At 40.2% G+C, this 18,544-nt stretch overlaps 1 protein-coding gene and 1 long non-coding RNA gene across 3 annotated transcripts in view; one reads left to right on the plus strand and one right to left on the minus strand.

The window, feature by feature from the left end:
* pip4k2ab (phosphatidylinositol-5-phosphate 4-kinase, type II, alpha b) overlaps nucleotides 1-5,256 on the plus strand; it is a 49,785-nt gene extending 44,529 nt beyond the window's left edge. For both annotated transcript variants that reach the window (XM_064346640.1, XM_064346641.1), the window contains 4 exons: nucleotides 343-456; nucleotides 1,096-1,336; nucleotides 1,725-1,828; nucleotides 2,094-5,256. In XM_064346640.1, coding sequence (XP_064202710.1) covers nucleotides 343-456; nucleotides 1,096-1,336; nucleotides 1,725-1,828; nucleotides 2,094-2,174 — 540 coding nt within the window. In that variant the 3' untranslated portion in view covers nucleotides 2,175-5,256. The remainder of the gene's footprint in view (nucleotides 1-342; nucleotides 457-1,095; nucleotides 1,337-1,724; nucleotides 1,829-2,093) is intronic.
* LOC135260915 (uncharacterized) lies at nucleotides 179-4,728 on the minus strand. Its single transcript, XR_010331779.1, has 2 exons — nucleotides 4,587-4,728; nucleotides 179-398 (listed from the first exon to the last, which is right to left on the minus strand). It is a non-coding gene; the product is annotated as an uncharacterized LOC135260915 (long non-coding RNA).
* Nucleotides 5,257-18,544: the final 13,288 nt, after the last annotated feature.

Below are 18,544 nucleotides of genomic sequence, written 5' to 3' on the forward strand. Positions count from 1 at the left end.
TGGTGTGTGTGTGTGTATGCGCGTGTGTGTGTACGCGTGTGTGTGTGTGTGTGTGTGTGTGCGTGCGTGCGTGCGTGAGTGCGTGCGTGCGTTCGGCACCTGTCCCCATTTGCTCTGCTCTAGAGGAAAAAAAACATACACAGACACACTCACAGAAAAACAAAATGAGGTTAGGAAGTGACTGTAATCTATTTTTATGAATCAGGCCACAATGGTAGTTGACGGATTGTTCCGGAAAGCCAGTGTAGGCAGATCCCCAGAGCATGCCTCTTCTTACCCGGTTGTGTGCCAAGCAAGCAGAGCTCATTTTCTGTTGGGTTCCCTCTCTCCTGATGTCATCAGACCAAGGAACTCCCAACGTACAAAGACAATGACTTCATCAACGACGGTCAGAAGATCTACATTGATGAAGACAACAAGAAGATTTTCCTGGAAAAACTGAGGAAGGATGTGGAGGTGAGTGTGGAACAGCAGTTCACATCACTAAATACACAAAATCACTAAATGCACAAAATACTCATCACTATATACATCATATCACAAACTACACTATATTCACATCACTAAATACACAAAATTCATTAAATACACTAAAACATTTTTTGAATAAGATGTGCAGTAAAATCTGTCACTGTTAATACTTTCAGTCGGTCCAGTTCATCAGTTGGCTAAGGAAACGTAAATCAAGCCCAACATTTTTGGCCAACCAAAAGCCCACAGAATTCACAAAGTCACTACATTGCTAAAACATTAGCAGCAGGACTTTGGCAGGCTGGTTTACTGTTGCCATCCCTCTCCAGTCAGCTCTTCAGCAAGATACGAGAAAAATTTGCCTCTTGCTATTACAGCAGCATTAGCAGTGACAGATTTTATACATGATTTTATTTTAATACACATTTTGTGTATTTGGTCATGTGAATGTTACATTTGTTACAGGCTTCAACAAGTAAAATTCAACATGATGGATCATTTTAATCGTATTTGGAATGGACCTGAACTGAAAGGCTGCACTGCGCATTTTGTGCGTTTTTTACTGGCTCATTTTCACTCATTTGTCTGTCCGTCTCTCCCTTTCTCCTCCTCCCATCGCCCCAGCTGCTAGCCCAGCTGAAGCTGATGGACTACAGCCTGCTGGTGGGCATCCACGACGTGGAGCGGGCAGAGCAGGAGGAGGTGGAGAGCGAGGACAACGAAGGGGAGGACGAGGGGGAGAGTGACGGGGGCGTGGCAGGGAGCCCCCCAGACAGCCCCAGCAACACGCTGGACAGCACCAAGCCTCTGGGGCCCGGGGAGTTCGACCCCATCATCGACGTTTACGCCATCAAGAGCCATGACAGTGAGTGAGGAGGGAGGCCTGGATGTTGAATGGCTGACTTACTGGCTAACTGACTGACTGACTGACTGATTAACCGACTGACTGACTTACTGGCTAACTGACTGACTGACTGACTGATTAACCGTCTGACTGACTTACTGGCTAACTGACTGACTGACTGATTGACTGATTGATTTACTGGCTAACTGACTGAATGACTGACTTACTGGCTAACTAACTGACTGACTGGCACCAGTGAAAGGTATTGCACACAGTTTTTGTTTAGCCATTCTTCTTTACCCACAGAGTACAGTAATGGAGTCCTACTATGCCCCTCCACATCCTATTGGCTGTTCTCTGCTCCTGCCCCCCCCCAATGACATCACTAATGCATTTGTTTCTCCTTAAGGTGCCCCCAGGAAAGAGGTGTACTTCATGGCAGTCATAGACATCCTGACGCACTACGACGCAAAGAAGAAGGCGGCCCACGCAGCCAAGACCGTGAAGCACGGGGTGAGTTTGCACGCCATCGACAGGCGCCCAACACGCGAACCCTCCAGCCCTCTGAGTCACCGTCAGCTCTCAAAAAACACCTGCAGCTTCAAACTCAGCTGCGATTGTGACTGATTTTGTGCCACCGTGCTGAGGGATGGAATTTGATTGGGAGACTGTTTGCCCAATTACTGGGGTAACTCTGGTACTGTCCATTACCTGAGTCCTGCGGTCCCACAATTTCACAGAAATGTCTTAAACTTACATCTACACCTTCCTGTTGCAGGCAGGGGCAGAGATCTCCACGGTGAACCCCGAGCAGTACTCCAAGAGGTTCTACGACTTCATCACCACCATCCTGTCATAGCCTGGGCCTGGGTGAGGAGGGGGGGCGGGGCTGCAGCAGGGCGGAGTTGGGGAGAAGGGAGGGCCCGAGCTAGAGGGTGGCGGGAAAGCGTGCACAGGATCCACCCCGACGGGCCCCCTCCCCCAGCCGCCGCCGCCGCCGCCGTTTGTTTACATTAGTTTTTTCTTTCATTTGATTGGTTCAACCTGTGGAACCGCGTGGATGACAAAAAGGAGAAAAAAATGTATATAAAGATGCTCATATGTGGGAATTTTGTTCAGCTTTCCTTGCATCCCAATGTGTGTTTTCTCCTCCCCTGCTGGCTTTCTTAAACCTTGCCGTCTGTTTTTTTTTTTTTTTCGATGGTCTTTTTCGATGGAAGATAAAATAATGTGTGCTAGAGAGAGGAAAGTAGCCGCGGGGAAACATTTGTCATGTTCTCGGAAGGGGTGACAGCACCAGAGACGTCACTCTTTGAAACGAACACTCGGTACCCCGGTAACAGACTTTGTTCTAGTGGATGCTGGCCAAGGTGAACCAGGTCATTTCCCAAAGGATAGACGCACTGCACAGCTATTTGCCACACAGATGGAGGAACAGGAAGTTCGGCCCTCAGCCTCGTCGATGACACCTGGGGGAGGGGGGGGGGCAGTCTTCCATTATCTGGCAGGACTCCACGTGACTTCGACATGACGCCTGCTTCAGTCATCGCTTCCTGTGACTCCTCCGCGCCGAGGACACCGCCATCACCGTCGGCAACCACGGCGATCGAGCCCCGCCGCCATCATCTGCCCTCCTGATACAAAACAATCCTTCGCTTTCTTCCTTTCTCTTCTTTTCCCGTTCACCGGAAAGTACAAAAATAACACGTCGCTGTCGTTGATGTCTTGCTGTCTGTATACTTAAAAACTCTCCTTGTTTTTTGGAATGCTACTGCCTTCAGATGGAGATCTAGTCCTGTTGCCACTAGCTAAGAAACCCAGATAACCGCTCTGGCTTACCACTCACTTATTTCCTACGTATGCTTTGTGTTGTGATTTTAATATACCTGCAGAAGTTGAGGAGGTGTGGGTCTTTGTGATGAACATTTTAGGTTTCTGGATCATAACCCTTCAAACATAAACTTTTTCATTTGGATTGTTTAAGTCAGCATTTGGTTGTGAGCTTAAATTTTTATTTTTGGGTCATGTACTAAAAAATGTTGAATTGACTCCAAATTGATTTAAGGGTCAAAATAAGCTGTATATTTTGCACATGATAAAAATGCACCAGATCATTTCTGCATATGATCCTAGGTCACTATGATCTTTACAAGGGAAATACAATACCGGCTCCAAGTTAAGGTTAAATGTATTATAATAGTATAGTTTTCAAACAACAGGTATAGAACCTTTAAAACTACACATCGTCCACTTGACTGTTGACTACCATCTCATTCTAACCCTTGCAAAAAGTTACATTTCTTTTTTTTTTCTTTTTTTTTTGTTATATAGTTTATATATAAACTTATATTTTTTACATTCCATTTTAATCAAAATGTTATATTTGCTGGTATTTTAAGTCCCACCCAACCTGTGGGAAAGTGTTCTGCAGGATGAAGGATGTTACTGTTTGAATCTGTATAAAGTTTAAGTGCTTTGAAAAGGAGCACGTTGCCTAAAACTATATCCTATGTTTTTGTTGCTGTTGTTTGTTTGGTTCCAGAAACCCACAGTATTATGTTATACTGATATAGTCATGTACATGTTTTTTTTTTTCTCCATGATAGTTAAAGTAAAATAAGCCTAAATATGCTTTATACTGTGTTTTCAGTGTATACACTGTGCGAGAGGTGTGCCTTTTTATTCAAAATTATTTAATTTTGTATTTTAAATCTTTTTTTTTTTTTTTTTTTTTTAAAGCAAACATAAAAAACGTTTTTTCAAAAAATTGGGATGTTATTTCAAATCCTGCGGTTATTTCACCATTTATGTGTAAGTGTATAGGCATATACATCTGTGATGTCAGATTATTTGCGGCATATTAGGAATGATAAGAAACCAATAACCATCTATCACTGGAGGGGTGACTTTAGGAAAACATGCACAGCTTCGGTTCTACTGAAACAGGTGTGTGCATTGTGTCCGTTCATTTCGTATGGTGTCAGGTGTGCCTGTTCAATCTCTGTATGTTACTGCCTCCCAGTTTGTTTGTAGAAATCTGAGTGTTACCCTTTGCGTCTCCTTTACCAGTTGGTTACTGTTGGATGTTTTCATACGTTTTCACCATCAGCATACCGTACGCTAAAGAAGAATGGGACTGGTCTTTGTCCGTAACCCCGGATCATCTGACACTTTTTCCAGATGTCTTGCCAGTTGGCAGGACAAATATTTGATAGGGAATCGGAATCACCAACTAAGTGGACTACGGGGTGTACGCACGATGGCAACTTACCAAGTCCTGGAAGGAATAGCCCGCCGCTTTCGTTCCAAGTAGCCAATTTAAACAAATAATAATAATTATGTTTCTGACGAGATTTTATTTTTTTTCATCGCAACTTTGAATCCGTTGCGAACCGTCAGCGCACGGCCAGAACCACCGTCCCGCCCCGGAAGTCTGTTGTGTTTCCTCTCACCTTTTTTTGCCAAAAGCGGAATAGTTAAAGAGCTCACGTGCGCAGGTGATAGGTTCCGTCGCGACCACCTGACTGAATATAAAGGAGTCACGCTATGTCCTTGGAGCATTCTAACTGCAGGATTTCGTTTTACATTTCCCCTTTATTTCGTTTATTGTCATTTCCTAACCCTTTATAAAGACTGCCATTATTTTCTAATTTTACATGACTTAAAAAAGACCATTAAATGTTTTCATTAAAGTATGACAGTATCCTCTCATGTGGCTGATGTGTTGTATTTTAAATTTTAAGGACGATGATGACAATAATAATGATCCGTTTAATACTGACAACAGAAATAATACTCCTCACAAACCATTGTCTGCAAGTCCTCGTTATTGTGAATAAACTCTTGAGAGTGAAGGCTGCCTCTTATTGTATGCTGTAATAAAGTTAACACACTCCATTCCGTATGCATTTGTTCAATAAACAAACACTCTGTTTGCTCAATCCAGTCTTCCCCCGACTGCCTGAATGTGTGATCTGTTCCAGACACAAATCACATGAGTCCATGTGATGTAGTTTTTTTTTTTGTTTGTTTGTTTTTTTTTTAAATCACCCCCATTTAAGCTGTTTTATTTAGACCTAAGTTAGTTAGACTGGGTGCTGGCGTCTGATTCGTATGATTTAATTTGAGGTACAGTGATATTTTTAATGGTTTGTGTGTAATTTGTGCAGTTCGCTGTTTTTGACAGAACTAGAGATTCTGTTCCACTTATTTTTTAATACCTTGGTTTCATGGTTTCATAGAGGTTTCAGCTGAGCCGAAGGGAATGGGCATATAATTGGGTGGTGGATGTGGATTGGCTTGTGATTACTCTTGGAAGAATTGGGCCCATTCAGAGTCCTGCCACTGGCCCTCAATACTTGTCTGAAAAGGGATGGGAGGGGAGGGGGCAGGGCGTGCAGGAAGCGTATAACAAACACTTTAACGCTTCTACGTTAAGAATCGCTTTCCTTTCATCTGCCGACACATTTTTCCCAGGCTTCATAATGCGCTTTCGGAATGTTTCAATTGCTGATGTGTGTAATCCAAAGGAAAAATAATTAAACTCCTTTGAAAACTGTCCCCTGGTCGCGCATGCATCTTGAGGCCATTAGGTTCCGTTTTCTCGTTTTTTAAACTCTGCCATGTGTCTTTGGATGGGAAAACTTGGGGTTTCTCTCGTCTTTAAAACCTCAGTCTGAGCATTGCAAGTAGGCCTATAATTGCAAGTCCTTGAGTGAGAACTCCACTGCGCAAACACATTTTTTATGTTGGTTCTTACCAATGCCCTTATCCTCCTGCCGTATTCCATTCCCTCAACCAAAAACTAAATTATGGCATGACTGTGCCGGCTCAGGTGTGTGTGTGTGCGTGTCTGCGTGCGTGCGTAAACGCGCACACGCACGCTGTCACTGGGTAGTTTTATCTCTCATTAAAGTCTATTTCCTCTGCTTAGTAATGATTCCCTGCAGGGGACGTACACATGTTGAGCAGATTTTGTCCTAACAGCCTGAAACTAGGAGGCAGTAGATTCCTGCATCCCCAATGCCCCGAAGCGTAGAAAACAAACAAAAATCACTGAGCCTACACGGTATGAAGCTCTGCAGCTCTCTATGCATCCCAGCTGTGGAAAAGACCATTGGACTTGCCATTGCCCAGTAAGACATAAGACAGATGACTACTCAGTCTTACCCGCGCGGTATTTATGATGTCATTCCTGAATTATCAGCCCAGTGATCATCAGAATGTGTTTGACAACACTTATAAACGACATTTCACTAACGGAAAAATACGCAGTAAACAAAAAATTGCGACATGAAATAGGCTACAAATGAAAATCGTAAACAAATGCATTGTCGTTGTAGTGTAATTTATGATAAACGGTAATAGTAAAACTCATTGTGGCAGTAATGAAACGCGAATGCCCTCCAGATTTTGAAGTCCCGTCTTAACCAACCAGCGTTATGCGGTACAATGAACTCAGTCCTAGTTACAGATAACGCAAGGCAAATGAAAACACATAAAATGAATGCACTTTTAATACAATCTATTACGTTTGGCTGTGACAGCCGGGTACCAAGCTGGATGTTTAACAACCCCCTTGATGACTTTTTACGAAATGCGCACATAAATTTTAAGAGAAACTTCCGCGCCGAAACATTGCAAAGGGAGATATGAGAAGAGTTAGTCGAAATATAGGCTACATATACATCTCAGTCAAGCAAAATATATGAACGGATAGTTTTGTACCTAAATGCATGGTGGAAATGAATAACCAGGGGTGATCATGTGCAACTCAGCTACTCAGTGGAACGGGCAGTGCGACGGGATGAAGCAGTGCCGGAAAACAGCCGGCAGGGGGCAACAAAGTATCATTTGTAAGCCTTGCGAGATCCTGTGTCGTTAACAACAAAAGATGATATCCCAGCATACCCTCGTCGCGATGAATCTATTAAAACGTTTGTCAAAATATGAACCCATGCCCAAATTATATATCGAATTGAATCTGTCAATATGTAGTTTCCTATTTGCATTGTGAATATCTGGAAAACGCTTACCCTATCGAGAGTAGGCTATTTATGTACAGCCTAAATCAGACTTCATTAGCTACCACAAATATGCAAATATGTATTAATAATTAAAGCGTTATGCTGACATTTAAATCAATAAATAAAAATATCAGTTATTAGACGACAGAGAAGAATATTGCAGTTCCATGTTATGGTATCGACACTAACACGGAAGCAGACGCTAAAATAGATTGATAGGCTATGCAGTCCCGCCTCCGACAGTTTCGTACTAATGGCAACGATAATATATGATTCCTTGGTCGCATTCCTAAAGACTAAAAAAGTCGGAATGGCCGACCTGTAATTATCTTTTCAGCACTGAAGGTAATTGTCGGCTACCAAGAAATGACTGAGGGCGCTGTGCAGTGAATGACGACATGATTTTTGTTTTTCCCGAGGGGTTTTCACGTTTAGCTGCTCAAAAATCCAAGAATGCGTATCCCCTTCAGTTAACGAATTCAAAAATCTTTAGGCTGGCACAATGCTTAGGAAGACTGCCCGATAAGGGCATCCCATTTTTCAGAGCAATGAATGCAGTTAAGGTAGGACACGAAATTCGATTGTACATTGAAAGGCACCCTATAAATATCGCTTTGGGGTCCACAAAAGCCGTGCTTTATTGTCATTTTGAAGAGCTGGGCGATGATCACCTTGTTTTCATCAGACCCTCATCCAATTCCTGCTTCGACTTGCTTCCTGTGGCATATCAATCATGTGCCCCGAACAGCTCAGCTGTGTGAACCCGTTCATTCGTCATCTCTGTCGTTTCGACTGGTGCTGCTTTAATTTTAAAAGATCGCTTGGAAATTGATCGGACATCGAACTGAATGGTCGAAAAGAGACTGTTTCTATTAAAAAATTAATACAAAATACATAGCCAGAATAATATAATCACAAAAATTAGCCCCACATGTCTGCTTGATACGTACAGCTCTGTTATTCCATTCTGTGTTCAATGTAATCTGTATACCAATGCCTGAACTCTATTCGTTTATTTTAAATTGGCCAATGCAATGGTATCTTTCACCGCAAACCACATCTGATTGCAATAACAGCAATATATAGCCTACGTTCTTTCCTCACTGAAAACCCTTGAGAGATGGCAGTTAGGCTGTACCCGTTTCTACATCCAAAATAATTTATGGAAATTCAAAATAAAATTACACAAATAGAGACCGCGCCCATAAACAATATCCAGGTTGCAGTGCTGCTATTGGTGAGTTCGTAAAACAGTTTTACTGTAAATTCAAACTGTAAAAGTCTTCTCAAAAATGTAGGCTACGACATAATACGTTTTCCTTTTCCTTGCAAGACAGATGCATTTACATGTATAATGGTTATAATTAATAAAGTGTTATTTTAAAAAAATATCTATTATATAATATTATTTTATTAAAGACGTATGGGTCATAATTAATAATGCATAACGACTATGTGATTATATGTGATTTCATATCCATTTAAATATATTCAGCTTTACAATATGTATTATAGAAAGGCTGAAAATATACCTTCAACTTGCACATATTACATATAAGGTCTGTATTTAATTTTTAAATATAAACAACCTAAAAAGCAATTATTTTCCATTTTTATTATACCATTCAGCTACTGATATGTTCAATGGCTGCCTTTTTTTCTAAAATGCATCAAATAAATAGCTGACTCAATAACTAAGTCTGTAGAATTAGATCAGGATTAGATCTATACTCAGTCCAACCCACCTTAGGCAAAAGCAATGGCATCTATTGAATTTTCATTACATTATATACTGTCAAGAATTAGTCTCCTGCAATTACCTTGAAAGACTCTTTGTTATATTCCCTTGTTTTTCAAAGTGTTCTCCTTAATGTTTCCCTTAAGCTGATTGCATTGTCTAATTTATCTCAATTCAAATGACTAGTACGGTTTTCATTTACACTTAACTACCCAAATAATTTAAATACTTTCTCAGGTGGCAATTTGTTCTGTGCTGTTTGACAATCCACATAAAACCATTCATCTATAATTTTAATACGTATTAGTAGTTTCCCTTTTGTTCTGCGTTATCTTTAGGCATTGCACAGATTTGATTTATTTTGCATTACAGAAATTTAGCATAATTAATATTACAACAGTAGAAATGATTCAAAAGAATCTCAAACAAATAATAAATGAATTACAAAAGATTATATAATTTTTTGAAAAAAACTTCAGTTTTATTCCTTTCTACTTAAATTGGCCACTGAGCCAATGGGAGAAAAGTATGTTAGAGGGTCCAGAGGCCATTTCCTTTACCCACCTGACAACTCAATGATGAGGTATGTCACAGTTTTACCAAGGCATGATGTCCACTCAGTCTAACAGTTTACAGTGATATACATATAAATTTTAGGCTAAATAATGATACTTGCATTACTATAGCCTAAAACTGATTGAATTGTGTTCCACTCACAGATATGAATATTAATCATTAGTTCCCGAAATCCAAGATTTCAAGTTTCCTCCTCGTCCAGCATTTGTAGTCCAGGGACTCTCAGAAGGTGTGGAGGGTTTAAGCAGTGATCTGAGGAGGTTTCATAAATGGAAAAAAATGGGTGGAGTTATCATATATAATCAGTCACTCACCAATCATTGTGTTTGCTGTGGTGACCAAGTCTGTGATTGACATCTAATTGTAGCTGCACCCATTTCACAGTTAATGAAACCTCATTCACCATCTAGAACTGAAGCACAGGAAGGTGTGTGTCCTTCAACAGCATATACTGCATTGGCTCTTTGGCCTAAGAGATAGAGAGACAATCAGATTAAAACAACTGTCAGAATTCAGTCTCAAAAGACAAAAATGGAAACAATACCCAAAAAGTAAGACATGCATCTACAGGGCAGTTTTTTATAAAACTTTAAGACATGCTAGTTAAGGCATATAATGTTTGTGTTATGTTTGGGATGTGTTACAGAAATGATGAGATTTGTTCAGAATTTACACATTGATGGATTACCCAAGGTCATGTGCCATGTGCATCACTACGTTATAATTACAGTTATAATTCACTGGCACCAAATTAAATCTGTCATTTTTCTGGATGCTGCGCTGTGCTTAAGACGAAATTGAATCTTCTGAAAATCATTCATGTATAAAAAGTGATTATAAGTAAGGCATTACTTAAAATAAATAACTTCCGCAATGTCAATTCATTCAACAGCCACAACTCATTATGCTGTGCTAGTTTTTTTTTTAACTGAAAACTGTGGCAGGTGCTCAAATACAAACAGGTGCTCAGATTGCTGAGATCAAGTGTAAAATGCAATGCATCCAGGCCTCCGATTCGACTGGCTGAAATGACACGTTGCTGAGTCATTAGGATTGGTGTGTGTGATCCCAAGTAGTGCTTCCCAGCTAGCCCCTGAAGCCTGGTCTCTAGACCAGGTCGACTTGTCTGCAGGAAAATGGGTACCATCCCACCATCAAACCATGCAGAATCCAGGAATCCACCTATCCCTTCACCTTCAGGCCAGCATCGAGCTCTGAGGCTCTCCCGGGTCCTGTCTCGGCCCATGTCACCTGCTGGCTGCGTGTGCTTTGGGGGCTGCTAAGTAATGTCACTTGAAGGAGTCAGCAGCCATCTTCAGGGACTTCTCTGACTTCTTGTACAGCACCAAGACGGGAACCAGAACACCGCCCCCCCCCCAACTCTGTGGTACAGCCCTGCTGGGATGACCAACCTCCCTTCAGAGAGGAGGGGGGAGAAGGAACCCCTCCCCACATACACACACACAGACAGGACCATCATTTAGTCTGACATACGGGATGGGGGGGGGGGAGGTAAGAGGGACAGGAGCAAACAGTGCATGTAAAGGGGAGGGGGCAGAGGGGCTAAAAGATGGTGGGGGGGGGGGCGTGCGGGGGGACTTACCCCTCCTTACATCTGCATTTCAAATCAGCTTTGGTAAGGATGCGGAGCAGCACAGGGGAGCAGGCAGCTGCTGGGACGGACACAGGTCAGTGACTGGGTCCCATTAGCATGCACTGTGTGTGTGTGATTGCATCTCTGTGTTTGTGTGTTTGTTTGACACTCTGTGTGTGCTGCTGTTCCTGTGTGTGTCTGTGTGTGTGTGTGTGTGTGTGTGAGAGAGAGAGAGAGAGAGAGAGAGATTAGAAAATGTTAAACCCTGGGTCTGCCTCAAGGTCCTTTGAGAGTGCTTTTTTTTTCCACCAATAAGAACGATCTGCGGGCCATCTGAATGTCCCCTCATTAATCTGCACAATGAGGTGCATATTCTATGGGCCAGGGGGTCGGGGGTGGGGGTGGGGGTGGGGAGTTGGGTTGGTAAGGGGGGGGGGGGGGTCCCATTTTCAGTGACAGTTCTGTCACATGTCACCAGCTGGTAGAAAGAAAAGAAAATAAACACATTCACACAAGAGTAACTGCGCAACCAAATACACATATCAAATAAGTGTGCGTTTATGAAATATGGTTACAGAACACAGATCAGATAATTTAGGCAACACAAGCCTCAGCCACCCTCTACCCAAATTAAATGGTTTTTAAATACCCTCAACATTGAATTATAGAATCGTGTGCTTTTGTGGTATATATAGACTTTCATAAAATTAATTAACTGTTCTTGGTTCTATAACCAGGTTCTTGGTTATAAATTGTTATAAACATTATGAATAAATAAAGGTTGGTTCAACATTGAAATAATTCACGAGAAACATGACTAGTATCAGACTGCATATTATACAATTTTTTAAATGTGAATTTTTCAAAAAGTATTACTCATTGCTAAGCATTCCAGTACATTGAATATAAAAGACAAATGGAAGTAAAAATGATGGTTGGATGCAATAAAAGTAACTTACTTTTCATGAGTGAATAAATCATCATTCTTCCTGATGTTTGGCACGGTGACAAAAAATAACAGCACAGCACAAATCCCGAGGTTCAGACTGCTGTATGAGAACCGTCTGGCTGAGACAAATGCTCCACCACATAATACTTTTATTTATACACCAGAGTTTTTGCTCCTCAGCATTCATATCAGTACATCATTGAGTTGTGGGGAAAGAGAGGAAAGGCTAAATCATATATTTATGATGTATTTTCATATGGTATCAAACATCCAAATTCAAAGTTCATCCCCATCAGGAAGTGAATCTCTTCAGGTATGTTTTCCATATAGCATACCAGACCAAAAAATTAAAAAAAGCATTACAAGAGTTACAATGCTCCTGGGGTGTGATTTGCTGAGATGAACAGCTTACCACTTGAGGGCAAAACACTCTGACCGGTAATTGGCCTCATCCAGCTGGAGGGAATAACAATGGTTAACTTAAAAGGTATCTTGGTTTCTTCTACTGGAAAATAAATCAAGGGAAAGTGTTTGGTTGACTTTCCAGGCACTAATAAATCTGCAGAGTTTAAATGGTTCAAAGGGACCATTGACTTGTTTGGTGCTTGATACCTCAAATCAATCACTTTCCCCTAGTGCTCTGATCCAATAGCCTATTCAGACCTGAAAAATTAAACACTGTAATTAGATACATATTAAACAATCAAGTTAACGACTGACTCTGTCCAAGAGAGCAGCTCCACTCGCCCTTCAAGGCAGGGAGGAATGCAGGCAATCCTTCCCTGGCACAGATTCTAAAGGTGAATCACCCCACCTGGAGCCGCTGGACCGTAGTGTATACACGTGTCTTCTTTTTTAACCTGAGTTACCAACATGAGGAGGCGTGGGAGTGTCTCAGGGCACAAGCGGTGGATTGTGGGTAAGATCATCCTCTGTGGTCACGCTGTGGTTGCTGACGATCTTCCAGGGGTTACAGATGAAAGGCTTGTGGTCACAGCACTCAAATCTCAGATGAACTCCTGATTTATGAAAGGCTCATTTTGGAAGACGATAAGAACTTCACTGCCCACTTTCTCTTGGCTGTGAAAATTAATTTATTCATATGTGTAGGGTGAAACAGAATTTTTATTTTTTACATTTTTTTAAATCTTACCAAGGTAGACTTTAATACCTAGGGCAGGGATCTCAATTGCCAGTCCTGAAGATCTCAATCTCCACATTGCATGCACTGAATTTGTGGTTTCCATTCAATCAGGAGCCAATTTAGGCCTTGGAAACTAGTGTGTACTCTTTAGGCGATCAATGGCATAAATTAAGAACTTAAGTGCTGAAACACATCAATAACCAGCAGACCTTTCAGCCCTGTGGGACCTAAGTTTGAGATGCCTTATCTATGCTTCTAGTACAGGGAAACCACACTCCATGATATGCATCAATCTTTAGAATCAAAAACCCTGAAATCCATAAGACAAAGAATTTCATGTATGCCGAGTAGCCTACACTAGGTGTGTTTTTGCTGTAGCCCGCTGGCTGCTTCAGGCGAGTCCTCATTTTCAGTCAGTAACACTGAAAAGGGAGCTCCTCAAGTACAAAGTCTTGTGTTCAGTTCCTCCAGATGGCACACAAGCTGCAGGAGAATGTCTCTCTTTACGGCCAGCTTGGCCAGGTCACCGTTGTCATTGGCAAGCTTCCCCAGTGCTAAAGCTGCAGTCTGTTGAATAGCTGGGACCACATCCAACAGAAGAGGCCTAAAGCAGGGACAGCACACCTAAGGCAAATAAAGGGCCATCTTGTATGCAAACACAGTTAATTAGGAACATATTTAAATAGAAAAGCTTCCTGACTTATGCCCTTGTTTTCTTCGTATCAATATTACCTTATCCATATACTGCCAGAGTTTGACCAACGTATTTCAAAATAAGAACTATTTACTTTGTTAATACTTTACCTGGGTGAAATTAAGCATAGAATCATCAGGTCAATTTTTTTTTAAACAACAAATGAAATGGGCGTTCATATTTCTTTCATTACTGGACAGTTATACAGTTGCTGTGGGCATGTATGTACACTACCTGGGTTGCTATGGGAAACAAGCGATAGGAAGCTATTTTTGTTAGCAACAGTAACGATTAGGCTCGGGTAACAACATGCCAACTGCACATTCATTTATTTCACATACTGTACGCTGTTGTTTTTATCATGTGACGCTGATGTTGATTCATAACTGACACAAACAACAAATCTGTGCGATGAGCGGTGCAAAAAAAAAGAAGAAAGAATAGCCCACTACAGAAGACCTCAAACCGCTCACATTCGGCAATTTCTCTGCGACAACCTTAAATTTCACTCGGTGGGTGTAGTTCTGACAACAAACCGGAAGTAAAAGAAGAAATCCTCTCCCGCTGCTCGGCTACAAACGAACGCTGACAGCGAAGTGTAGTCAGGGAATTACACGAAATAAAAATAGTTCAAGCCTGGAAAATGCGACGCAACGGATGATTTATCATGATAATTTAATCATCTGCGGTGATTTGTTCTGCAATTGTCGACTTAATAGGCCGAGTGTTTAACCCAGGGTTGTCCGCATGATAACTCACTGCATAGTGCTTGCTGTTCTCTCCCTCCCATCTTCCGTCCTGTCTTCCTTCCAGGTTTCCTTTCTCTTATTGGTCTACAGGATTACTCAGAAATCCCATCGCTCAAAATGTGTAGGCTACTTGGCTATAGTTTCCCATTTTTCATGTTTTCATTAATTTACCCTAACAGATGGAATGTAAGCACCTCCGCTTTTTTGATTTTCTTGTATTCTTTTATGTTTGGCTACATATGCTAGGCTATTTAACGCCGTGTATAAAATTCCCTTTAAATTGAGTTCTCATTGTACTGCTTGAAAAAACCTAACAGGTGTAAAAGCCTACCCTATAAGAGAATTACGTCATTTGTTATCTGGGATGTGATGTGAATTCCGTAATAGAGCAACAACAGCAATAATAATACCTAGTAATAATAATAATAATAATAATAATGTTGTTTCTAGCTATTATTATTGTTGTTGTTGTCATTAGTAGTAGGCTAGTAGCAGTGCACAGTAAAATGTCCAGTGTTAATTCAACACTAGTGTTATTAAACTGTAACATATAACATTTGGTCCCCACTGGTATATGTTAGTGTTGAATTAACACTGGGCATTTTACTGTGTAGGCCTATTAGTAGTAGCATAGACATAGGCTAGTAGTAGCTGCAGTAGTAATATCTACTAGTACTAGGCTATATTATTGTTGTTGTCCTTGTTCTTACTTTGCAGGCACTATGTAAATCGATAGGTCAGTTAAAAAGCTTACCGCCAACAGTAAAACCTTCCTCTAACACGAACACAAGGAATGTTGCTTTTTAATTGACCTATCAATTTACAATTTACATAAGATTATATATCAGCTTCAATGTTAAAATAAATCTATATTTTATACCAGGTAGCCTATTTGTAATGCACATATATTCTTTAAGACATCGTGTTTTGAAGCTCTCCGTATGTATCAGCTCTCAAGCTTTTATGACTTTTTTCTCATTCAATTATTCGTTTCCAGATTTTCGGTTTTCTCACATCTTGTTCATATGTAGCCTACATTTGCTGCGTTCGTTCGATAAATATTTACCGAAATCGTTTCAGTTTCAGTATAGTTTAAAGTGTTTGTCAAATGCCTTCGCATTTGTGCAGACTACTTCTTATTTAATTCCAAATGACTACATCGAACGCGACAAATCCGTGGTGTCGCTGAACAGTTCTTACGCAAGAAGGTAAGTAGCCTAATCCCTGTTTTGCTCTGATGAATTATTGGAATGGTTGGTCAAGGTGGCACTCTACTTAACGCGCGCCTGAATTTATGAACGTGTTGAGGGATGCCGCTTTTTCCTAACCACATTAGAGTCTGAATCTCATGTTAGAATTTTTTATTCAATTTTCAAGTGAGCTCCTGCAATTGCTGTAATAGTCTCAAAATTCGGGGGGGAAAGTACACAGCGCTAGTATCCAGTGTTAATTCAACACAAACAGTGTTAATTCAACGCTAATATAATTTGGTCCCCATTGGCAAAAGGCACGAAATTTTTTTCTTTGCAGCTTGTTTCAAAGGTTGAATAAAATAAAATAAAATTATAAGTACCGTTGGCCAACTGTTAAAATTTCAGTAGGCTATACTGTATCAATAACAATGTAGCGATCTATGCGCTAGCATTGTAAATGGATTCCAATAGGGTTTTTTCAGCCAGCTTTTTGTCAGTAAAATAATGTCCGCAGGGAGGTCCTTATCAAACAGTTCCATTCTTACCATCTCTAACGTGAATATTCTTATCACGCACAGAAACACCCGATGTATTGGTGTATCGGTGTATTGAGGATTTGTAACTTTCACTTCTTTGTTTCCGCTGGAACAACTTTACTTGTATCCTCTGACCAAACAAATTATTATTATTATTATTATTATTGCTGTTGTGGTTCATGTTATCATTTGGCTATTTGATACAAGGGCATTAGCCTATTCACCATTTGGAATGTTAAAAATATAAACTTTGTAGAACGGGTCATAATTAATGTAATGGAGAGACTGATAAGGAGACCTTGAGATGTAGGCTAGATCAATTTTCATGTCGGTGGCTAACTGGAGCGCGTACTCAGTTACCCATGATGCAATTTGAAGAATGGACTCATGTTGTCCCGTATTTTCCAATACAAAGTTCCACACACAAAGTCTTTCAGAGTCAGAGAGTCAGAGTTATGGTAGCAGGCCACGCTGTAAGAACTATTCCGTTGTGTGTGTGTGTGTGTGTGTGTGTGCGCGCGCGCGCGTGCGTGCGTGTGTATATGTGTCTGTGTGATTTATCTGTGTGCGTCAGAGAAGCGAATGCTGTTAAGTGTTTTTGTCTATCCTTTCAAACATGAGTCAAAATTTTCTGATGGGGCTATTCCTTATTTTTGTGCATTGAAGATGGCAACCCTAATTGTTTGTGAGCATTTCTCTTGGCGATATCGATATCGATACACTCAAGTTCTTTTGCAGTTGCCTACGGTAGCCTGCCTGGTCTCGTTTCTGTCCATGAAAAAAAAATACCGTCGGAATAACTCGCTTTTCTGTTCACACTTGCTGTAGGCTTCTGTCGGCTTAGAGAAGGCATGTTCTTCTTATATAGTCTATGTATTGTCATAAATAGAAGGCTGTTGTTTGTTAACCGGGGCGTGTAGGATATTATTACATTTTAACATATCTGAAACATTGAACCTCTATATTTATTAAGTTGAGTGAATCGCGAGTATTTGTGGCTTAAGCATGATGCCTGCCCTGAAACTACAAAATAGTTTCTCTGCATAATTTAGCAGCAAAAACAAAATAAATAAAAACATTTATAATATAGGCCTACTTTGCAGTTTGGTAGCCTAAAATTGTGTCGCTCAGTCAAAAATAAGCTAAATGTTTATATGCAAACTGTAGTCTACAACTATGTAGACTAGCCAACCTTCGTCCTGGATTCAGCTTTTTGAATTCATTAATCAATAAATCATATAGGATAAAGGGAAAGTCTAACCCATTTATCAGCAATTTAACTGTACATTTGTACATTGGACCAATTTTAAAACTGAGAATCAGCACGAAATAGACGAAATAGCACGACATAATAATAATAATAATAATAATAATAATACTCTGTTAAAGTAACATACATTATAAGCAACATTTACAAAATCTATATTTTGACAAATTTGCTGAGACACTTACACAATGTGTCCCTGTATAGGTTGTAATCTCTTAGCCTATATACACATAATTTAATATCAACAATTATTTGGTGGCATTTAAAATAACGCTTTTTAAAACCAATTTAAAGCAGAGCAGTAAGTGTGCACGCTACTGTCCTTGCGTCCTGTCTCATTCAGTCTTATTCATTAATTAATGTAGTTATTGGTGCGTAAAATCGTGGTCGAGAAATTGACCTATAAAGAATATATTTCACAATTTTAAAATTAATTAACAAAACATTACTTGATAATTTGAGAGTGACATTACAGGGCAACATATTCTTTTTCTGTAACAAATGAGAACGCAAGAGTAATGGAATATCTCAGCTTTTAAAATAATCGGTCCAGATAACAAGATAAAACAAAATCTTTCTATTATTATTATTATTATTATTATTATTATCATTAAGAACAACAATACTACTACTACTGCTACTACTACTACTATAGCTAATAATAATAATAATAATAATAATAATAATAATAATAACTCTATAGGTTCTTTTCACGTGGTATGTTTAGAAGGAAGTCTATATAAACCTCTGCAATAAAGAAACA

The sequence above is a fragment of the Anguilla rostrata genome, chromosome 8 (assembly GCF_018555375.3).
Source record: "Anguilla rostrata isolate EN2019 chromosome 8, ASM1855537v3, whole genome shotgun sequence".
Classification (NCBI taxonomy): Eukaryota; Metazoa; Chordata; class Actinopteri; order Anguilliformes; family Anguillidae; genus Anguilla; species Anguilla rostrata.